General features: G+C 26.1%; 1 protein-coding gene and 1 long non-coding RNA gene across 4 annotated transcripts; one reads left to right on the top strand and one right to left on the bottom strand.

The window, feature by feature from the left end:
* Positions 1–439: 439 nt before the first annotated feature.
* Positions 440–20,058, bottom strand: LOC141527495 (solute carrier family 41 member 1-like). 3 transcript variants are annotated; one of them, XM_074243021.1, is made up of 5 exons: positions 19,242–20,058; positions 17,455–17,555; positions 6,466–6,802; positions 6,196–6,375; positions 440–3,895 (listed from the first exon to the last, which is right to left on the bottom strand). In XM_074243021.1, the coding sequence occupies exons 2-5, from the start codon at positions 17,511–17,513 to the stop codon at positions 2,900–2,902; spliced, it is 1,572 nt and encodes a 523-aa protein (XP_074099122.1). In that variant the 5' UTR covers positions 17,514–17,555; positions 19,242–20,058; the 3' UTR covers positions 440–2,899. The 3 variants fall into 3 exon arrangements, with proteins under 3 accessions (XP_074099122.1, XP_074099123.1, XP_074099121.1); XM_074243022.1 differs by lacking the exons at positions 17,455–17,555; positions 19,242–20,058 and adding an exon at positions 8,725–9,876; XM_074243020.1 differs by lacking the exons at positions 17,455–17,555; positions 19,242–20,058 and adding an exon at positions 7,178–7,841.
* Positions 3,821–6,552, top strand: LOC141527498 (uncharacterized). Its single transcript, XR_012479206.1, has 3 exons — positions 3,821–3,939; positions 6,243–6,344; positions 6,412–6,552. It is a non-coding gene; the product is annotated as an uncharacterized LOC141527498 (long non-coding RNA).
* Positions 20,059–20,368: the final 310 nt, after the last annotated feature.

Genomic DNA, 20,368 nt, shown 5'->3' with positions numbered 1-20,368 from the left:
TAATTATTAATTATTAATATAATTATTAATTGATATTAACAACCATAGCTCCTCTGATAATTCAATTAATATTTTTGTACTTCGTTGCTTATTTATATTCTAAAAATTATTAAAATTACCTCATAAATTAATACGATGCATTGATTAACTCCTCTCCATTTATTTATTTATGTTTAAATTAACTTCGCGTTACAGATGCCATAAGGGCGTATAATAAAAATTCTGTTTTTTTTCTGTCCAAAAAAATTTTTAGTTTGAAAAAAAAATTTTTTTTTTGCATTTATGCACATTTCATATAAAAATAAGTAAATCCCGAAAAAAAATTTTTTTTTTCAAACTAAAAATTTTTTTGGACTTAGAAAAAAAACAGAATTTTTATTATCCGCCCTTATGGCTTCTGGAACGCAAATTGCTATCATTCATACATTAATAAAATTAATTAAATGGTGAAATAATAATTTTTTTTTATTTACTTTGTTTTTGTACAATTTTACAATTTTTTATTTAAATTACACTTATCAAAATTAAAGTTTGATTTTTATATTTATATATATATATATTTTTTTTTATAGAAATACATTTCTTTGGGTTTTGTGATTCTTTGGATTTGTGTTCAAATCGAGTACCCGGTTATTTAAAAATCTAAAATTAATGATTCTCATGTAAATTGAAAAGTTAATTAATACAGTTATTGAATAATACTGCAATTATGTTTAAAAAAAAGTATTTTAAATATCTAACCGGGAAAACTCGTGTATAAATATGTATATAGTTTATATATTCACTTATGATGACTTCCGTATTGTCAAGGACTAAATATTAGTCCTTAAATAAAAATTGACTTATATATCATTTAATATTTATAATATGTACATTGCATTTATAACAATTTTATTAATTAACTTAACAAATTAATCAATTAATAACAATATTTAATTAAAATTTTTAAAATATTATTTATACAATTTATCATTTCAAACTCGTTTTGTTTTCTGATTCCGAGATTCGTTTTTTTAATTGAAAAAAAAAAAAAAAAAAAAAATATAATAATTTTTTTACTTGCATAATTAAAAGCAATTAAATGTTAATAATTTTCTTAATATTAAATAGCCTGAGTAACTGCAGTTGATAACGATATAAATCCAATTCCACATTTACAATTTTTTTGATATCAATTTAAGCTAATAAATTGTCTAAATTTCATAATTATTCTCATTTAAATTCCATTAACAATTGTCTAGTGAAATTTTGCTAATTTTCATTTAAAATTTACCTACAAGCATTTCAATAATTTTCATTCTTCAATTATTTATTAATTTATTAGTAATTAATTAATACTAGTTAACATTCATTCTAAAAAAAACATACGATCTATGCTTTTAAATTAACGGAAGGCCTTTTCATTATTTATTTTTATTAATCAAGTTCTTTTATTTATGAAGGCAACTATTCGAAGGCATACTTTTATTGTATCAGCTTCGAATTAATCTACTTTTTTAGTATTAGCAGATTAAAGGTTGTTTTTTTAATGTTTGTTGTTATTAATCATTTTAATGACTTCATTTTTTAATTTATTTATTAATATTATTATTATCATCATTTAAAGAGTTTATTTGCAAATTTTTATTTTTATTAACAGTCGAACTAAAATTTACAAAGAAGAAATTTGACAATTTTCAATTTTAAATATTAGAAAAATATTTAAAAAAAATTTTATGTGCGTATTTTTTTTAAATTTCTAGATAAAAATTACCGCAATATTGTAATTATTAAAGGGGGCGATAAATGTAAAAAAAAAAAAAAAAAATTGATTTTTTTTTTTTTATAAATTATTAAATGATTATCTCAAAAATATGCCTGTAAATTTTCAAAAAAAAAATTATCATTATTTATATATGAAAAACTCATTTAAGTGCTTCACCTTAACTCGGCGCTTGAGCGTGTGTCAAAACTTTAAGCGCGTTTTTCTTGAAACGACTTTTTTGAAATTTGTGGGCGGAATGACTCAAAAAGTTCTCAACCGATTCCAATGAAATTTTTTACACGTCTACTTTATAGTAATAGCTTCTAGTTAAACCTCTAACATTCCAAAAAAATTTTCAAAAATTAACCCCTTTTACCAAAGAACCATCGAAAAAAAGCATAAAAAATCGAACTTTTTTTCTGAGGTGTTCCAAATTACGATTTTTTGACTTTTTTGATTTTTTTTATTGGTTTAACTAGAAGATATATGTTTTATTAACACGTAGAAACTAATTTTTTTAATTTCCGATCACCGTACAAAAAGTGAGAGCGCCCGCAAATTGATGTTTTTTTTTTCCGAGCGGGTCTCGGCAGATTCATTTTTACGGTGGCTATTTTGAAAAAAAAATTTTTTTCTGTACTTCAATATATAATAAATAACCGTACAAAATTTTAAAATGATTCATTCATTTTTTCCGAGTTAAAAAAAATCCTGAAAAAACGGTAAAAATTAAGGCGTTTACATGTATCGCCCCCCTTAAAAGCGCAAAAATGAAAAAATTGGCAAATAGACTCTTAAAAAAAAAGTCAGTCATTAAAAGAATTAATATCAGATCATTAATATCAAAAATATAAAAAATAAAAATCTTTAATCTACTTCTCTATCAAAACATCTCGGAAGGCCATTGCGTCTTACTTTTATCTTTAATAATTCATCATCAAGCATGGAAGATCTTCCTAGATAACAAAATACTCATACATAAAAAAACTAACTGTTAATTAATAAAAAAAATCTATTGTCTGAACCAGCGCCGGTTGATTAAAAAATAAGAAAAACTCGAATCATTCATTCATTAAATCAATATAAACTCTTTAATAATTTAAATTGACTGAATATTTTGATTTAAAAAAATAAATATTGAAAGAAATAGAGGCTCTAAATGGCACCGTCGTAGTCTTGATCTCCAACGAGATACAAAAATTGGAAGGCTATGGCTAGCAAGCTGATACCTAGAAGATCTCCCATGGCCGTCAAATAAGGAATCGCTGAGTTGTCAGGATCTATTTTCCGCTTCCACATCCAGTGAATCATGATATACGCGATGTAGAGCAACGCCGCGACTTGTAGCATCGCCGCACATAGGTAAACAAATACAAAGAGCGGTGTCAAAGCAGTGTCACCGTCTTTCATGTATTTAATCATGTAAATAAATATAATATGACCGGGAATGACCATCGCCATCAGCACCCGTGTCGTTCTTGAGTGATGTCCTTTGCCAAAAAAATTAGCGATTGGCGTGATGAATATAACTGGATGAGTGTGTCCAGGTGGTATCAATAGCGTGCCAAGGTCGGCTTGCTTGTGCAAAGCAGTCGATATTCTCGAGGCCTGGACCGCAACAAGATTACCACCTACACCATTAATCACCGGCTGAAAGACAGTCAGTGTCTCGAATCTTGAGACCATAAAATCTAGGATCAAGCCTCCGCAACTGCTGATCAGCATTGCCACCATCACCGGTGTCCATCCGGAGTACAGCACGTCGTTGGTGTATTTATTGCGCTTGGCTATCCACACCCAGAGCGGCGTTACCAGGATATAGCACGCGATTATCAAAGGTGCTAACCAGTCCTGCTTACCGATTGCCTCGTACAGAATCGTCGAAATCCAGGACAGCAGTGCTAACGACGTTATGTCGCCTAGACTGGCTGCTATCGGCGTGGCTACGTTGTCAGGATTTATGTTGCAGTGACGAGAGAAGACTATTACTCCAGCTGTTATTAATCCCAGGACAAATGATGCCAGGGATGCGGTGACTAAACTGCTTGCACATAGAAGATACACGTGATCTAATGATACTGTTCCATTCTTCACTGCTCCCATTAGAATTGCTACGACTGATCCCAGGAAACCGACTACGATTGCTTGACACTGAAAAGTATAATTGTTGTGTTGATAAAAAAGTTTTTATGCAGGTGAATAGATTATTGTTATGAATTATTTATTTTAAAAAATAAGGAAATTGGTTATTCAATCATCTTGCAATTTTACATGTCATTTCTGAAAAGAAACTGGCAACTTGCATGTTAGTTCTTTTTTATCTCTTAAAGTTTACAATGTCTAATTATTTTTCATTTTATTCGTAAAAAAAATTTGGATAAGTTTTTTCTAGTTTGAGATTTTTTTAGAAATTAAAATTTCTTGAACGAAGTTAAATTTTTTTAAGTTAAGAAAATTTCTTCTTGTTCCAAAATAACCTCGGTCTTTCTTACAATTTTCTTGGTTCAAGAAATTTTTTTTTTCTCTGTAGAAACACGGAAAGAACAAGATGACACTGGATATCATCCCAGATTATACTGAGTGAAAAAAAAATTTCAGATAGTAACTGGTATTATCCAGATTACAATGAGTATAATCTAGATTAAAATGACTATAATCCAGATTACAATGACTATAATCCAGATTACAATGAGTATAATCAAGATTACAATGAGTATAATCCAGATTACAATGAGTATAATCTGGATTTTTCTAGTTAGTATCTGAAATTTTTTTTTCACCATTGATATCACTGGTTATAATACCACAATTAACAACAAATCTTAATAAACTTCAGAAATTTATTACGTTAACTTCTAGGTCAAGTTTAAAAATCAACCAAATTAGTCAATTAGTTTAAAAATGATCTAATTTTTTTTTTTTTTTTTTTTTTAATTTAAATAAAAATTTTTATTTTTATAAAAATCAAAATTTAGCGAATTTTTTCCAAATGGCTGAAACTATTAATGATAATTTAATTTTATCAATTTTATATTAAATCCCATAAAATTGGCTTCAATTTACATTATTTTAATTTCATATTAAATCATTTTTTCTATTTTTCCGACAGCTTACAAAATATGAAAAATTACTTCAATAGCATTATCCTTCAAAAAGTTCATATTGTAGCTCATAAAATAAGCTAGAATTTCAACTATTAAATGCATAATTTTCTTTAATTTAATAAATTTTATAATTATTTATTAAACAAGTATATGTTTATATAATTTTTTTATAAGTCTTTAAAAAATTTCATATCCTAAAGTTTATTTTAAAATTAGAGTTAAACTTCATTCGAAAACTTTGCAGTTTGCATTTATTATTTAAATACCTCAATCCATTAAATACTTTTATAAAATTTTAGAAATGTCAGGCATCTTCTATTTTTAGTGAGTCAGAAACAACTATAAACTGTAATTATTGATTTGTGATTAAGTATTTTTTTAACTTTCATTCATGAATAAGTTCTATTTTTATTCTAACAAAAAAAATATGATAAATGAAGTAAAAAGATATTTTTTTAACATAAAAAAAAAAAAAAATTCTACATTTAGAAATTATAATAAGCTAAAAAATTTTAATTTTTTAAAATAATTTTATTTGTTAATATAAATAAGATCTAAAAAATTAAACTCGATAATATTTTTAAATCGTCTAAAAAATTTTTTCAAATTAATACAAAAGCGTCTGTAATAAAAAAAGAAGTTTTAATAACTAATATCAATGCAAATTGAATTTATAATTTCAGTACAATCGGTTTTTTTCTTTATATACAATTCCATATTCATGAAGCCGTAAAAGCGCGTGAAAAAGTTAATTGACTTGGCTTCTTTGACAACATTTAGATCATAACAAAGATTTATATTCAAAATAATTAAATTAAAAAAAAAAAAGATTGATGAAAAATACTTTTATTTTTTCTGCTATGCAAATAACACGCTCGTCAGTATAATTTACTATCCAAAAAGTAATTAAATGAATATATATTTTAAAAATTATTTATTGGTTTAAAAATTTCAAAAATTTACATTTTATAAGAGAAAAAATTTTTTTTGTAGAAACAATACAATTAAAAAATTTATCAAATGTATGTTAACTTTATTATTAATAATTTTTACATAATTTAAAAATATACGCGGTAGTAAAATGTTAACTGGTAGGATTTTAAAGATTGATTGTCTAGAATTTAACAAGATTGTCTTCTAAAAAATATTATTTAATTTAAAAAAAAAAAAAAAAAAAAAAGTTGGTAAATATACATTAACGTCATAGGCCATGAATACATAGTAAAACAGCGGCGCTGGTGATAAGGATATTTTTAGAATGATTACGGAAATTTACATAAACGTGAATTTTTATTAACAAGCTAAGTAGAAAAATTAACAAATAAAATTAAATTGCTGCAAAATTACCTGAATTAATACTAAGTTCCCGACTATCATGTACCACTGCTGCTTAGGCGCGTCCATGTGACCAAGATTGGCTTGAGTTGAAAGTCGCGAAGCGAGAGTCATCTCCAAATTTCCTTTAAGCCCCAGCAGCGCAGGTACCAGGATCATGAGTTCGTTTACTTTTTCAAACACTATCCAATGCTAAAATTTTATTTTAAAAATAAAATATCTTTACAGGTAGATTAATTATGAAATATAAAATATACAATAAAAATATTTATTGGCATTCACCTGAACAAGGTCAAGAACAAGACCAGCTCCGACCATACCAAGACCAGCGACAAGAAAAGGAATAAAAACTTGAATTGTAATGGCAAGATAAGATTCAAGTGGTTCTTCATCGCTATCATCACGAAATCTGCTTTCAGCGACGACGTCCGGCAAACGTCCGGCTTCCGTGGCTTCGTCCAAGATTGTTATTTCATGACAGTCATCAACTGATTCTGTCAAGGGTATTGATACCGCGGTCGCGTTTGTCTCCGAAACTGTGCGGGATCTTCCACCGGTGGGCGTCATCCTGTATGAATTTCTTTTACTTGATGGCAAGAGCGGCTCTTTACATGGTCCACTGTTGAAAAAAAAAATTTGAATTATAAATTAATAACTTTGTGGGTAAAAAATTTTAGAGTATCATTTTTTATTAAATTTTAATCATTAAAAAAAAAATAATAAATTTTCTTAAAAATATTTATTTAATTTTTATGGAAATAAAATTAATTAATGTTTAATTATTCATTAAAAAATAATTTCACTTAATAGATTTATTATTTTTAATTAAAAAAAAAATTGAACAGTTTTAAAAAAAATTGAAATTTATTAAAAAAAAATTTCAACTATTTTTTTTAAAAGTTCAAGAAATTTTTCCCATGATTAAAAACTTTTCACAAAAAATGACCACTATTATTCACTCTTAAGTCTATAAAACAGAAAGAAAACTCTATACTCTTCAACATCGAATTTAACAGAATTATAAATAACAGGCTGCACAGGTTGCTTATCAAAATATTGCCGTGTTAATTGTTGATCTTCCTGACTCGACTCAAACATTTTACAAACAGAGAGCTCCCGATTCACGCATCTCAATTATATAGCAATTGAGAATTCTTGAGAAGTTGATAAGATACTCGATGACAATAACGATACAATTCGTAAGCCGTCATTATACATTTAATATTTATATATTTGATAATAATATTAAATACAAACGTTACATAATTATTTCTACTATATTTTACGTTTTTTCTCGCATCAGTAAAACTTTTCCGGAAACAACATTAATTACTCTAATAAAACGTATTTGTCTAGTGTGAATGTAAACAGTAATTAATGTCATATTAGTAATTACAAGTCAGTTAAATTAGATGAGAATTAGAATTAGAAGAATAGCAAAATACAAAATCAATGGAACGCTAAATGTTGATGTTGATAAATGTCAAGGTACAACTCAAGGATAAATTCTGTCTTATTGTCAATGCCAGCATAGTTTATAGTTAGCTGTTAGACTAGATAGACCAGTGCATCTTACATTACTTTAGCGTAACATACTTGCTTTATATATCATTTAATATATAGATTATAATAACTGTGTGTGCACTGGCATGAGACTCGAGACTTTAAATTGACCATGCGGTAAGCTTAGACACGTGCTATACGATATACAATTGCACTCTTTTTTGTAATCACTATTTATTTATCGCGTTCCTAATTTTATGGATACAAATAATTTATATTACTCTTTAAAAAAAAAAAAAAAAAATATTTTCAAGTCGTGTTTATTTTATAAAGAATTACTTTTGAGCGAAGTAAAAAACTTACTAATTAATAAAGCTAAAAATAAATTTTATAACTTAATTGTGTGTTTACTTTTAAAAAGATATTCTTATTAAGATTTTTTTTGTTAAAGTTGTCATTGGGAATTTTTTATATTTATAAATTGTACAGAAATTTTAAAAATGTATTCTTAAAAAATATTATTTCGTAGCTAAAACTAAAAATAAAGTAAAAAAATTTGATTATTTATAAAGCAATTTTAATAAATAAATTTTCAAATATTTTAACTAAAAATTAAAAAAATTCTTTTAAATTTATTTTACACTTAGATTTTTCAATTTATTGCTTCAAAAAATTTTAACGACACAAACTCACAAATTGCTGTAACTTTAACTAAATTTTGTACAATTATAAATTAAACTTTCCACAAAAATTTGATAATTTTTCTCATAAAAAATAAATTTTTTTATTTTAACTAAAAAGTGTCTATTCACGCGTAAAAAAGTCCTGATAAATCCACTCCACGTAAAGATAAGGACCTTTACATTCACGCGGTCTAGATATATCAGACTTTTTTACGTTTGAATAGAAATGTCCAAAAAAAAAAAAAATATTCCAATCAACAATTTAAAAAATTTCTAATAAAAAAAATTTTTTTTGATGTAATTATAATCAAAAGCTTAATAATTACTATCATTAAAAAAAATCATAAAATCTCACCTCAGTCAAGCAACGTTAATTTTTTTATGTAGCAATATCAAACATTAAAATTTAGTGTCGAAAACTGAGAAAGAACGAATTGAATCTATTATTTGTCAATGTTATTAAGTACTGAAAAATGAACGTTTATTAACGCTTTATAGTGATTTATAAACATTGGTAAAACTTCCCCGTAGGCCTCTCGCGGGGCCGCTTCATGATACGGTTACATCGCGACTGACGGCGAATTGTCGGAAGCATCCACAAGTCATATAAAATCCTCTCTATATATACGGAAGGAGTAATATAAGTAATGTAAATGCTATTGGGCAGGCGCACTGTTATCGATTCATTTTACTTATTATTGTCATATTATATATATTTATATTCTAGATATAGATAGATACACCGGTTTATCATATATCCATAATACTATCGCGACTAGCCACCTACGAACTAATCCGTGAATACGATCAACAACGATGACGCAATAACATCCTTTAAAACTCTTGCGTCTCGTATTTTATTAAATCCGCTGAAATGTCAAAGTACCAAACATTGTCTCGCTAAAGAAAACAATTTCCATAAGTAATTGTATTTTTTAGAAATCATTTTTCCGATCAGATTTTAATAAAAATTGATAGTTGCTATTAGTCTGAAAATACTTGACCTTGTTTCCAGAAGCAATGTAAATAAAGGTCTGCGAGCCGGTTTAATTAGTAAAGTAATCATTAGTTATGATTATTACTTGTAAGTATAACTACAGAATTTTATTGGATAATTTTAAAAAGGTAATAACTTAACTGGTTGGTTATACCGTTGAGAAGAATAGTACCACGTTTTACTTGTGAGTTATGGGACTTTAAATGTCTTACTTGTAATTTTAAATAAAATAAAAGGTCGACTCAAGTTCATCCGTTTTATTTATTTTTCTTCTGTTATTGTTTAGTGTCACGATAGAGCTAAATTTACGTGTTATTATATATAATTCATTATTGAATTACGCAAACTGTCACATGGTGAATAACGATGCCCTTAATACTACTCACGTTTCAATTAGAATGAAAATAATTTATCGTTTTTAGGTTTCATTTATAAAATATCGTTTTACTTTAAATTTCTGATCTTTACATAACGATCTTCCGATTTCAATTTGTAATTTTGTTTAAGCGTTTTATTGATAATTATTTACTATTGCTATTAGTATCTTATATTTTACATTTACATTCGTATTAGCATTAAAAATCATAAGGTTTTTTTTTTGCGGTTGAATTGATGATTCATTATTTATCATGTTTTTGCTATTGTACGTTTTTTTTTTTTTTTTTTTTTTTTTTTTTTTTTTTTTTTTCACGTTCATTAGTTTGATATTTTTTGTAAGACTTACTTGGAAAAAGGAATTTTAAATTCAGACTTTCAACAGGCTTTTATTGAAAGTTTATGACAATTTTTATTTATTAATGTTTTAATTTTTAATGAAAAAAATTTAATTTAAAAATTTTCAAAATTTTATAAAATTCATAAAGCTTAACTAAAATAAAAAAAAATTTGAAAAAAAGACCAAATAATTTTTAATTTAATTAAATTATTGATGCAAAATATAAAAAAATTTTGGCAAATTTTGATCAAACGTCAAAATTTATAAATTTTCTAAAAACAAAAAAAGTTTCAAATCATTTTCGTATTTTTTTTTTTTAATTTGTAGTTTTTCGCGCCCTTTAAGGAAAAAATAATACAGTACTCTAAAAATTTTACTAAAAAAAAAAAAAGTATACATTTTTTTGACTTTTGAAATTGAAAAATTTAGTCAAAAAAATTTTTAAACCAAATTGATCGATAATTTACTGGATTGAAAAATTTTTAGATTTTATCCAAGCTATTCGTGGGGGAACCCCAAACATTCCCGCATAATGACGAGCTATCATCAGAATGTTGTTTTAACTTTCGAATTGACGATCTCATTAATAAATAGGAATTCCCATATTATTTAATTATTGTTTTGCGCCGAACAGTCAAAAGTCCATTGAGGACAACCTTGGTAAAAATAACACCCGGTCAAAAGTTCATTCAATTTTTAAATTTTGACATTAACTACTGACGTTTAACCTATTAGACATGATTCGGCGGGTCAATTTTATAACTAGTAAGAACCACTTAGTCCTTGTACTTTGTTCTAAATTTGTCTTATTCTTATTATAAAAGAGAAGTCAACATACTAAAGTTCAGCAAAAAATGATTTTTTAAACATCTTTTTTTCTCAATAAAATCTCAAGAAAAAAAAACCAATCATCTTAATTTTTTTAATTTCTGCGTGAATAATATTAATTAATAAATTATAGCAAAAAAAAAGTCAATATCTCTATCCCTAATTTTTTAAATATAAATTATAATATTGCCGAGACAAGTCATGACAATAAATATTAATCAGTCGTACAATTACAATTTTTTGACTTTAATTAATGGATAAAAAGTAAAGTCTGAGTAAAGCGGTTCTTTTATCACTGAATCTCGGCAAGCATATTTACTACTTGGTAGCACAGTAGTACAATCATACATAAATAAACATCCACATATACATTTATAACAACAAAAGTTACAAGTGATGTGATATGATTTGATATAACATTGCAATGCAGCTCCGTACATTCGCATTTGTAGCACTTGTGTATATTATCTACGTATAACAACGACAAGTAAAGTACAGATGTGGCCAGTTAATATTATAATAATGTGCAATGTGTATCATACATATATACATATTCATAACTCTCATCTCCGATCTCTCAACAGTAGTGATACGGGCAATTTTTATTCTAGTAACTTCTGGACTAGGTCACATTTATGGAGGCCCACTTTTCTGATTACTCAGTTTAGTTGACTGTAACAACCGTTTACATTTCGCTCTCATCGTCAACGACCCGCGAATAATATATAGACACGTGTTCTACATATATATATATATATATATATATATATATATATATATATATATATATATATATATATATATATATATATATATATATATATATATATTAGGTGGGTCAAAAAAATCGAATAATTTATTTTTGACTTTATACTCTGAAAAATAGGTTCGTAGACACCTAAAAAGAATTCTCTCCAAGTATAAGCTCTTAATTATAACGGGAAGGTCCTCCGCTTTGCGGGTTTCTAATTTTTCGAATAATCAGATAAAAAAATTTATATCTCGCTTCCAACTGCTTGGAAAAATATTCCGTGGCATAGATTTTGTGAAAAATTGAATGCTTTACAAAAAGGTCTCTTATGACTTTTTCAAAAACTCAACCGATTAAAAGATATTCATAGTTGAAGTTTGGCTATTTTAAGGAAAATATTCGTTTTTATTATGAATTTTATAAGTCGATGAAAAAAATTATTTCGGATTGCGGAACTCATGATTTTGTAGGAAATTTACTGCTCTACAAAAATGGTCTCTTATGATTTTTGATTAAGTGAAGCCGTTACGAGATATTCATCGTCAAACATTAACGAATATCAATATTTCCAGTTTTTGATCAATAATTCGATAAATTTTAATTTAAACTATGAGTTTCAGGAAAATTTACATAAATTTGAGTTTCGATCGATAAAGAAATGTTATAAACAATTTTTTTAATATTGTTTTCAGTCTTGAGCTTGTTTGATTGCATTAAAACAAGAAATTAGAGCATTTTTTCGACATATAGCCAATGATTAGTTTAATTTGAAGTGAATGACATATTTCTTTGTCAAATTTAATATGAAAAGTATTGAATCAAGTGAGAAACAACCAGTATTTAACTTTTTATAGATAAATTTTTTATTGAATTATCAATTGCAATATAATTGTCTATATTTTTAACATAACAGTACGCTATTACTATAAATAATTTCTTTTATTACAATTTGGGAATGTTTTTGATGTTCTTTGACAACTTGCAATAAGTACTGGAATTGTTCTTCATTTTTGTCAAGCATTGATTATATTCACTGACTAATGCAACAGCTCGCTCTGCTGAATCATTGACAACTTTTAGTTGTTGAAAGTATTCTTTATTTTCGAGATAACTCTCATTAGTAGGCCATAATTCAACATCGACATCAAGAAAGTCATACGGTAGATCGAAGATTTTGAAAAGATTTAATGACTTTTTAGACACAAAGTCACTCAGAGTTCTCTGCGCCAATGAATTCAAATCTTTTTAGCAATTACAAATCATTTAGCTTTAGAATCTGTACCTTCACGAGTATTAACAGCTTCAACAATACTTTTTTTACTTCTAATGGAACGCCATCGTCAAACAGTGATAAAATGGCAAGTTCATCGCTCAAATACCATAAGTGCGAAATCATTTTTTCACACGTAGCTGAAGAAATCAAAGGATTGATATGTTTGTACTCCAATAAATTTTTCATAAACTGCAAGTCATGATAAGCAGCAGTTGTTGCAGAAGTTGATGAAAACCAAGCTTTTAAATACAATGTGACTATAAAAATACAGAAATGACGAAGACCATGCAATTCTTTCTGAGAGAGTTTGAATTCATCTCTGAATAGATACATTTTCAAACTATAAATGGCCTTAGCCATCCATCTAGCATGATGAACAGCACCAGGACGTTTGAAAGAAATCTTTTCTTGAGGCATTTCTCCAAGGAAAATCAATGATAATTCCAATAATTCTTTATCTAACTTATTATAACATTTCTTTATCGATCGAAACTCAAATTTATGTAAATTTTCCTGAAACTCATAGTTTAAATTAAAATTTATCGAATTATTGATCAAAAACTGGAAATATTGATATTCGTTAATGTTTGACGATGAATATCTCGTAACGGCTTCACTTAATCAAAAAATCATAAGAGACCATTTTTGTAGAGCAGTAAATTTCCTACAAAATCATGAGTTCCGCAATCCGAAATAATTTTTTTCATCGACTTATAAAATTCATAATAAAAACGAATATTTTCCTTAAAATAGCCAAACTTCAACTATGAATATCTTTTAATCGGTTGAGTTTTTGAAAAAGTCATAAGAGACCTTTTTTGTAAAGCATTCAATTTCTCACAAAATCTATGCCACGGAATATTTTTCCAAGCAGTTGGAAGCGAGATATAAATTTTTTTATCTGATTATTCGAAAAAAATAGAAACCCGCAAAGCGGAGGACCTTCCCGTTATAATTAAGAGCTTATACTTGGAGAGAATTCTTTTTAGGTGTCTACGAACCTATTTTTCAGAGTATAAAATCAAAAATAAATTATTCGATTTTTTTGACCCACCCTAATATATATTGTTAAATATACATAGAAGTAGAATTACAAGAATTGGAACGATCAAATCCGATAGAAGGTTGTGGCCCTTACATTGTGACCCACTACCGTTTGTCTTTGACCTGAGAACTCGATCAATGTTTTTTCTGTCTATCGAGTTACTTTGATTTATTATATTTAAAGTAATTATGATTTAATGCAATTATCAAGGTGACTCTGGTTGCACTGCAATATCAGGAGCAAGCTTCCGAGTTCCGTCTGGTTTCAAAAATCAGGTTAGATAGGAGCAGATTAAAGTTTTTTTATTGAAATAATCAATAAACATATTGTGTTCTAGATGCCATACACGGAAAGAACAAGATGACACTGAATATCATCTTAGATTATACTGGGTGAAAAAAATTCAGATTATAATGAGTATAATCTGGATTATAATGAGTATAATCTGGATCACAATGAGTATAATCCAGATATCACTCAGTATATTCTGAATTATACTAGCTACTATCTGACATTTTTTCCACCACAGATATCACTCAGTATAATCTGGAATGATATACAGTGTGATCTTGTTCTTTCTGTGTAAAGGCGTATAAAATTTTTTTTTGTTCGGTAATCGACGTAGTTTCGTCCGAAATGTGCAGAAATGCAAAAAAAAAATTTTACACGCCCTTATGGCTCCCGGGACCCACCTCGGATGCCATAAGGGCGTATAACAAAAATTCTGTTATTTTTTTTAAGTCTAAAAAAATTTTTATTTTGAAGAAAAATTTTTTTTTGCATTTTTGCAAGTTTCATACGAAAATACGTTGATTTCCGAAAAAAAAAATTTTTTTATACGCCCTCATAGCTCCCGGCAACCACCTCTATAATAACTGTGGAAGGATAGGCCCATCCCAGGTTTTACATTGGTATCAATAATACAGTTAATTTTTTATTTATTTAATTTTTTAATTCAATATTAAAGAGGGCACTATCTCCCTTGTGTCATTTCTCGCACTCACTCAAATATTTCTCAAAAATATCATAAATTGAATTTACAAGCCCAATAAAATGGTGTGATGATAATTTCTTTCCTGATTGCGACATGTTTTTAATTATAGTATTGCGTCACGAAAATTAATGTTGTTAATACACATCTCATTGTAATTACGCCTTATAATTAGTTACTAGTTATCAACTATTAACTATCAGTATTTAACTACTATAAATTATTTATTTATTTTTTATTACAATGATAACGTCAATTATTCCCACTCTCTCTTTGTAACTGTCAAAGATTTACACGTGCAAAGCGAAATATAAATATTTATATTCTTTTAATAATAATATTTGTAAAAATTCATATTTATCAACCTTGGCTCATTGTATACATTCTACATGATATAACATATTTTTTCACAATCTGCCAGATTGATATCGACTATTAAAATTACGATCTCCGATACCTGACACATCGAATCAATTTTTAAATATCAATCATTATTAAGGCCGTATTGTACATATGTATTTCAATAATCATTATCATTGTCAAGCTAAAACATCTATGTAGAGCATCAAATATGTAATGGTTAAATTTAATTTTTCAATTGTAGGATTGTTAACACATAAACATCTGATTTAGTAGTGCATTCATTTTTTCTTTTTTTATTCATGATGTAATAAGGGTTATATCTTGATAATTTTGCAAATTTCGTGTAAGTGTTTGCGAAATTAAGTTCATCAGTATTTTTAAGGATAAATAATAAAAATTAAATTATTGAATTTTTTTGTCAAATATCTCCATTAATATGCTGTAAAAATTTGCGGAGTTAATAATTTTCACCTAAGTGAATTATTTATTTTTTTCACTGAATAAAAAAGAAATAGTTGTTCATTTAAAAATTTATAAAGCGTATACTTGAAGATTTTTAAATTTAATGTGAATGAAAAATGAAATTTTTTCAAGATTTGAATTTTTTTATACTGATAAAAAAAAAATTTTAATTTTGAAAATTTGAATTCTTTCCTACACGGTAAGAACAAGATTACACTGGATATCATCCTAGATTATACCGAGTGAAAAAAAAATTCAGATCGTAGCTAGTATAATCCAGATTATAATGAGTATAATCTGGATTATAATGAGTATAATCCAGATATCACCCAGTATAATCTGGATTATACTAGCTACTATCTGAAATTTTTTTTCACCACAGATATCACTGAGTATAATCTGGCATGATATCCAGTGTCATCTTGTTCTTTCCGTGTACCCTGATAAAAAAAGTTTTTCAATTTTTTTTTTTGTGATAAAAAAATTTTTTTTTATACCTCCGAAAAAAAAATTGATATAAAACTTGTTTCAGCTAAATAAAAGTCAATTTTAGTCTAAAAACTTCGTACTCAGATTTTTTCCGGAGTAAAATTCAGATTCACTCTAGAATTATTCCGCTAAAAAAATTCTAAATCTACTCTATCAGTTTTTCAACAAATGAATTAAAAAAATCACGTTTTCTTCTTAATATATTCATCAACACGTTAAAGAATCAATTAAAAATTTTTTTATCTTAAATTAATGCGGTTATCGACATTTAACGACTTGGATAAAAAAATAAATTTCTTTTTTAGTAATATGTTGATCAGAATATTATGAAATAGTCTAAAACAATTAATTGATTTTTTTTTCAATACACCCACCGACATAGTAAGGACTGAATAAAGTAAAATTAAATTTTTTTCTGAATTTACCAAAATATATATATATATATATATATATATATATATATATATATATATATATATATATATATATATATATATATATATATATATATAAATAGATAAAAACTTCAAAATATAATATTGACATTGAGAATTTGACATTGTCTAGTTTAATGTCTTGTAAAATAGAATTGTGTAATCAAAATTTATAAATCATGCATTTAAATCTAAGCAATTTTCTTCGGGTAATTTGACTCTAAGACTATATATAACTGCAATACTACCACATAAATTTAAATTTGCATGCGATTACTATCAAACTAGATAAATAAAATATATCGATTAAAAATTAAAATAGAAAATAAATTTTTAAACCGGTTGGTTTAAACACTACATATATTATTATTATTATTATTATTATTATTATTATTATTAATATCATTGCAGAGGCGATTTTTTCGTCAAGCTAAGTTTAAATGACAGGGTACGAAGGGAAGAGAAGGCAGTTAGCTCACCGATGATTACTTAAATGCCTCTAAACTGTACGTGGTGCACAATACTCTAGCATTCGTGGCAGCGAGACTTGCGGCCTCGTTTAATTGACATTGTCACTGTATTCAGGGCCGTTTGTAAGCCACCGTAACTCCAAGTATGTAGTATTTTACTTGCTAGCACGTGCAGTGGTACTATTACTTTTATTTTAATCGTCTTTATCATTGATAATTTTTTTAAAAATTAATTTCTTTAATTAAGTGTGTAATTTATGAATTTACCTCAATGATTGACTCCTGCCACGGTTTTTAGCGTAAGGATTAAGCACATCCTTCTCCATTCTCAAAGCCGTCGTTGATATATACACATATATATCAGCCAGCTAAATGAAAATAAAATTATATCAATACTTGGATCTTAATTTGTGACTAAATGAGGAATTTAGACTAAAGTATTAAAAACTCTTGATATTTATATTAATCCATTCGCTAATATGTATATTTAAACAGAATAGTATGTTGACTTATTCTATATCTCAAATTTTATTCACGTTTTTTTTTTTTTTTATATTTATGTCTACTGTCACATACTGATACCAAAAAATATGTATTATGTTTTTATTTTAAAGTGTTTAAATATTTTAATATTCTATTTGGGTTTTAAAGTGACTTTAATTTTTAATCTGATAAATATTCAACGATAATAATAACTTTTAGATAAATGTATACACAGAAAGAAAAAAAGTCTTGAGTCAAGCGTAAATTTTCTTAAATCAAGAAAATTTTAAGGAAGACTGAAAATTTCTTGAATGAAGTTAAAATTTTTTAAACGAAGTTAAATTTTTTTAAGCTAAGAAAATTTCTTCTTGCTTCAAAATAACTTCAGTCTTCCTTATAATTTTCTTGGTTCAAGAAATTTTTTTTTCTGTGTAGAGAATTTAAAAAAAATACCCTAAATATTTTTAAAAATATTTTTTTTTATTATTAACGGATAAGAAGAAAGGAATGTGTTATTGAATTAACAAAAATAATTTTTAATTTAAAACTGAAAATATTTAAAGAAAATTACTCAATTAAAAGTGAATATTTTTTTCATTAAAAATTAATTTTCAATATTAGAAGAATAAAAAATTTTTTAAAAAGTATAAATGAATTTTTTAAAAGTTTAGTTTATCAATAATCATTTTTATAATTGTCAATATAATGTTAATAATTGAATTAATTTTTTTGTCATCAATTTTAATTCTTTTTTTAAATCGTCTTGTTTAATTTCTTATTTTTCTGTAAAGTTTGTATTTTACAATTTAAAATAAAAAATTTTCATTGAAATTTCAAATTATTCGATAAAAAGAAATCATATTATAAAATATTAGTTACAATAAAAGATTTTGAAAGAACTTTTTACAAAATTTTTGATGGACCATTTTGCCCCATATCGTCACTAATTAAAAAATTGACTCGATTCAAGAGAACAATCTTGAATCAAGAAAACCATTTTAAAAAATTCGTTGAATAATCAAGCAGAAAAATTCTTGAAAAAAGGAAAGAAATTTTTAACTTCATTCAAGACAAAGTTTTCAAAATGATTTTTTGACTTAAAATTTTTTTTATTAATTCTTTATCAGTTTCGTGATAGATAATTGTCTTTTACAATTATAACTCAAAATTTCAAATTATTTTCCATTGATACAAATTTTAACGGCCCGTTTTACCCATTTTCATCCTTTCTTCTCTTATAATCCATGTTTCAAATTACGAAAGTAAAATTAACTAAAATTAGCCGACGTTTTTAATTTTTTAATTTTTTTTTTTTCCATTTATTCAATTATTATAAAAAAAAATTTTTTTTTTTAAATTACATGTGTAATTTTAAAAATTTTCTACATATGAAATTTTTTGTTTTAATTTTTTTTTTAAATAATTTTTCAATAAAATAAATTATTAAAATTTGTAGATCTCGGCTAACTTAATTTTCATAGTTTTGTTTGTATTTATAATATTAATAAATCATAATTTTAACTTAAAAAAAAAAAAAAATAGATAATTTGTTTATTTACAAGATTACTTACTGACTAGTAGTCAGCTTCTTGAGACTTTAAATCCCGGTGGCTCCATTTTAAAACTTAAAAATGATATCACTTAATAATTTACAGAGCAAATAGAGTAATAAAATAAAAAAAAAACCATTTTAAAAAAAAAACTATAAATATAAATGTGATTTAAAAATATCTTGCCGTTTTTATAAAATATATTATAATATCTTATATTTATAAAAATAAAAAACACAAATAAGACACTTGGTGTTAACTGTACGACAAAGAAGTACCACTTGGTGATCACTTGTTGCTTCAACACTAAATTTACTGCGCACCATTGCTAAATTAGTATAACAAATTAATAAATCTTTAGAATCATCATCGGTCCTGCATTTCCTGCGACATTTTTTTTTTTTTTTTTTTTTTTATTTAATATTAATTATTAATTTGTAGAAATAACTTCGATTGATAGAATGAAATGTTAAGTACTGGGTATTTTTGAAGTAATCTATCTATTTTAGATGTACGAAATGGAAAATAAAATGTACAATAGGTAGATATGAGTGTAGTTACTCTAGCTTGATGGCAGGGTTACTTGGCACTGACAGATCTAACTATTTCATTCACAGTTAGTCTGTGGTTTAGTTGTGCTACACATAACCGGTGTGTTATTATGTTATGTACTTGGTACACGCATCAATGGAGTACGTATAGATTAATGTACGTGTATGATCACAACGATATGAACGAGTGAAATAACAGCTGCGACGGGGATGTAGGTGGTAGCATGATATGCTCGTGTTAGAGAACAACTAAAGCTTCACTTCATATGCTGATAATGATAATACATATATCTGTTTGCATGAGCTTTCAAGAGTTGTTGCTCGTAAAGCTTATACGGATATGCAATGAATTATTTAGTCAGCTAAAATATCTATTTTATTATTTATTCGTTATAAATTTTATAATTTTAGATTATTTATTTTATTTTTTTTTTTTTAATAAATTATGATCAAAATTTTTATTAATAATTATTAGTTATTTTTATGAAATTTTTATTTTAAGAATCATTACACAGAAAGAAAAAAATTACACTGCATATCCTCCCATATTATACTCAGTGTAATCTCCGATTTGACCAAGTAATTTTTCTGGTTATG

This window comes from Cotesia typhae, unplaced genomic scaffold, assembly GCF_013202065.1.
Source record: "Cotesia typhae breed Kobodo isofemale line unplaced genomic scaffold, CoteBio_Ctyphae contig_4, whole genome shotgun sequence".
Lineage (NCBI taxonomy): Eukaryota > Metazoa > Arthropoda > Insecta > Hymenoptera > Braconidae > Cotesia > Cotesia typhae.
Note: the sequence above shows the minus strand (reverse complement) of the source record. Positions and strands in the feature narration are given on the sequence as shown.

Excerpts from the sequence above, each read along its gene's own strand:
- LOC141527495 (XM_074243020.1), bottom strand. The coding sequence starts at position 7,281 with ATGTTTGAGTCGAGTCAGGAAGATCAACAATTAACACGGCAATATTTT. Across the intron at positions 6,803-7,177 it reads GTTAAATTCGATGTTGAAGA|TGGACCATGTAAAGAGCCGC; the intron begins GTATAGAGTTTT and ends TTTTTTCAACAG. Across the intron at positions 3,896-6,195 it reads GGAACTTAGTATTAATTCAG|TGTCAAGCAATCGTAGTCGG; the intron begins GTAATTTTGCAG and ends TATACTTTTCAG.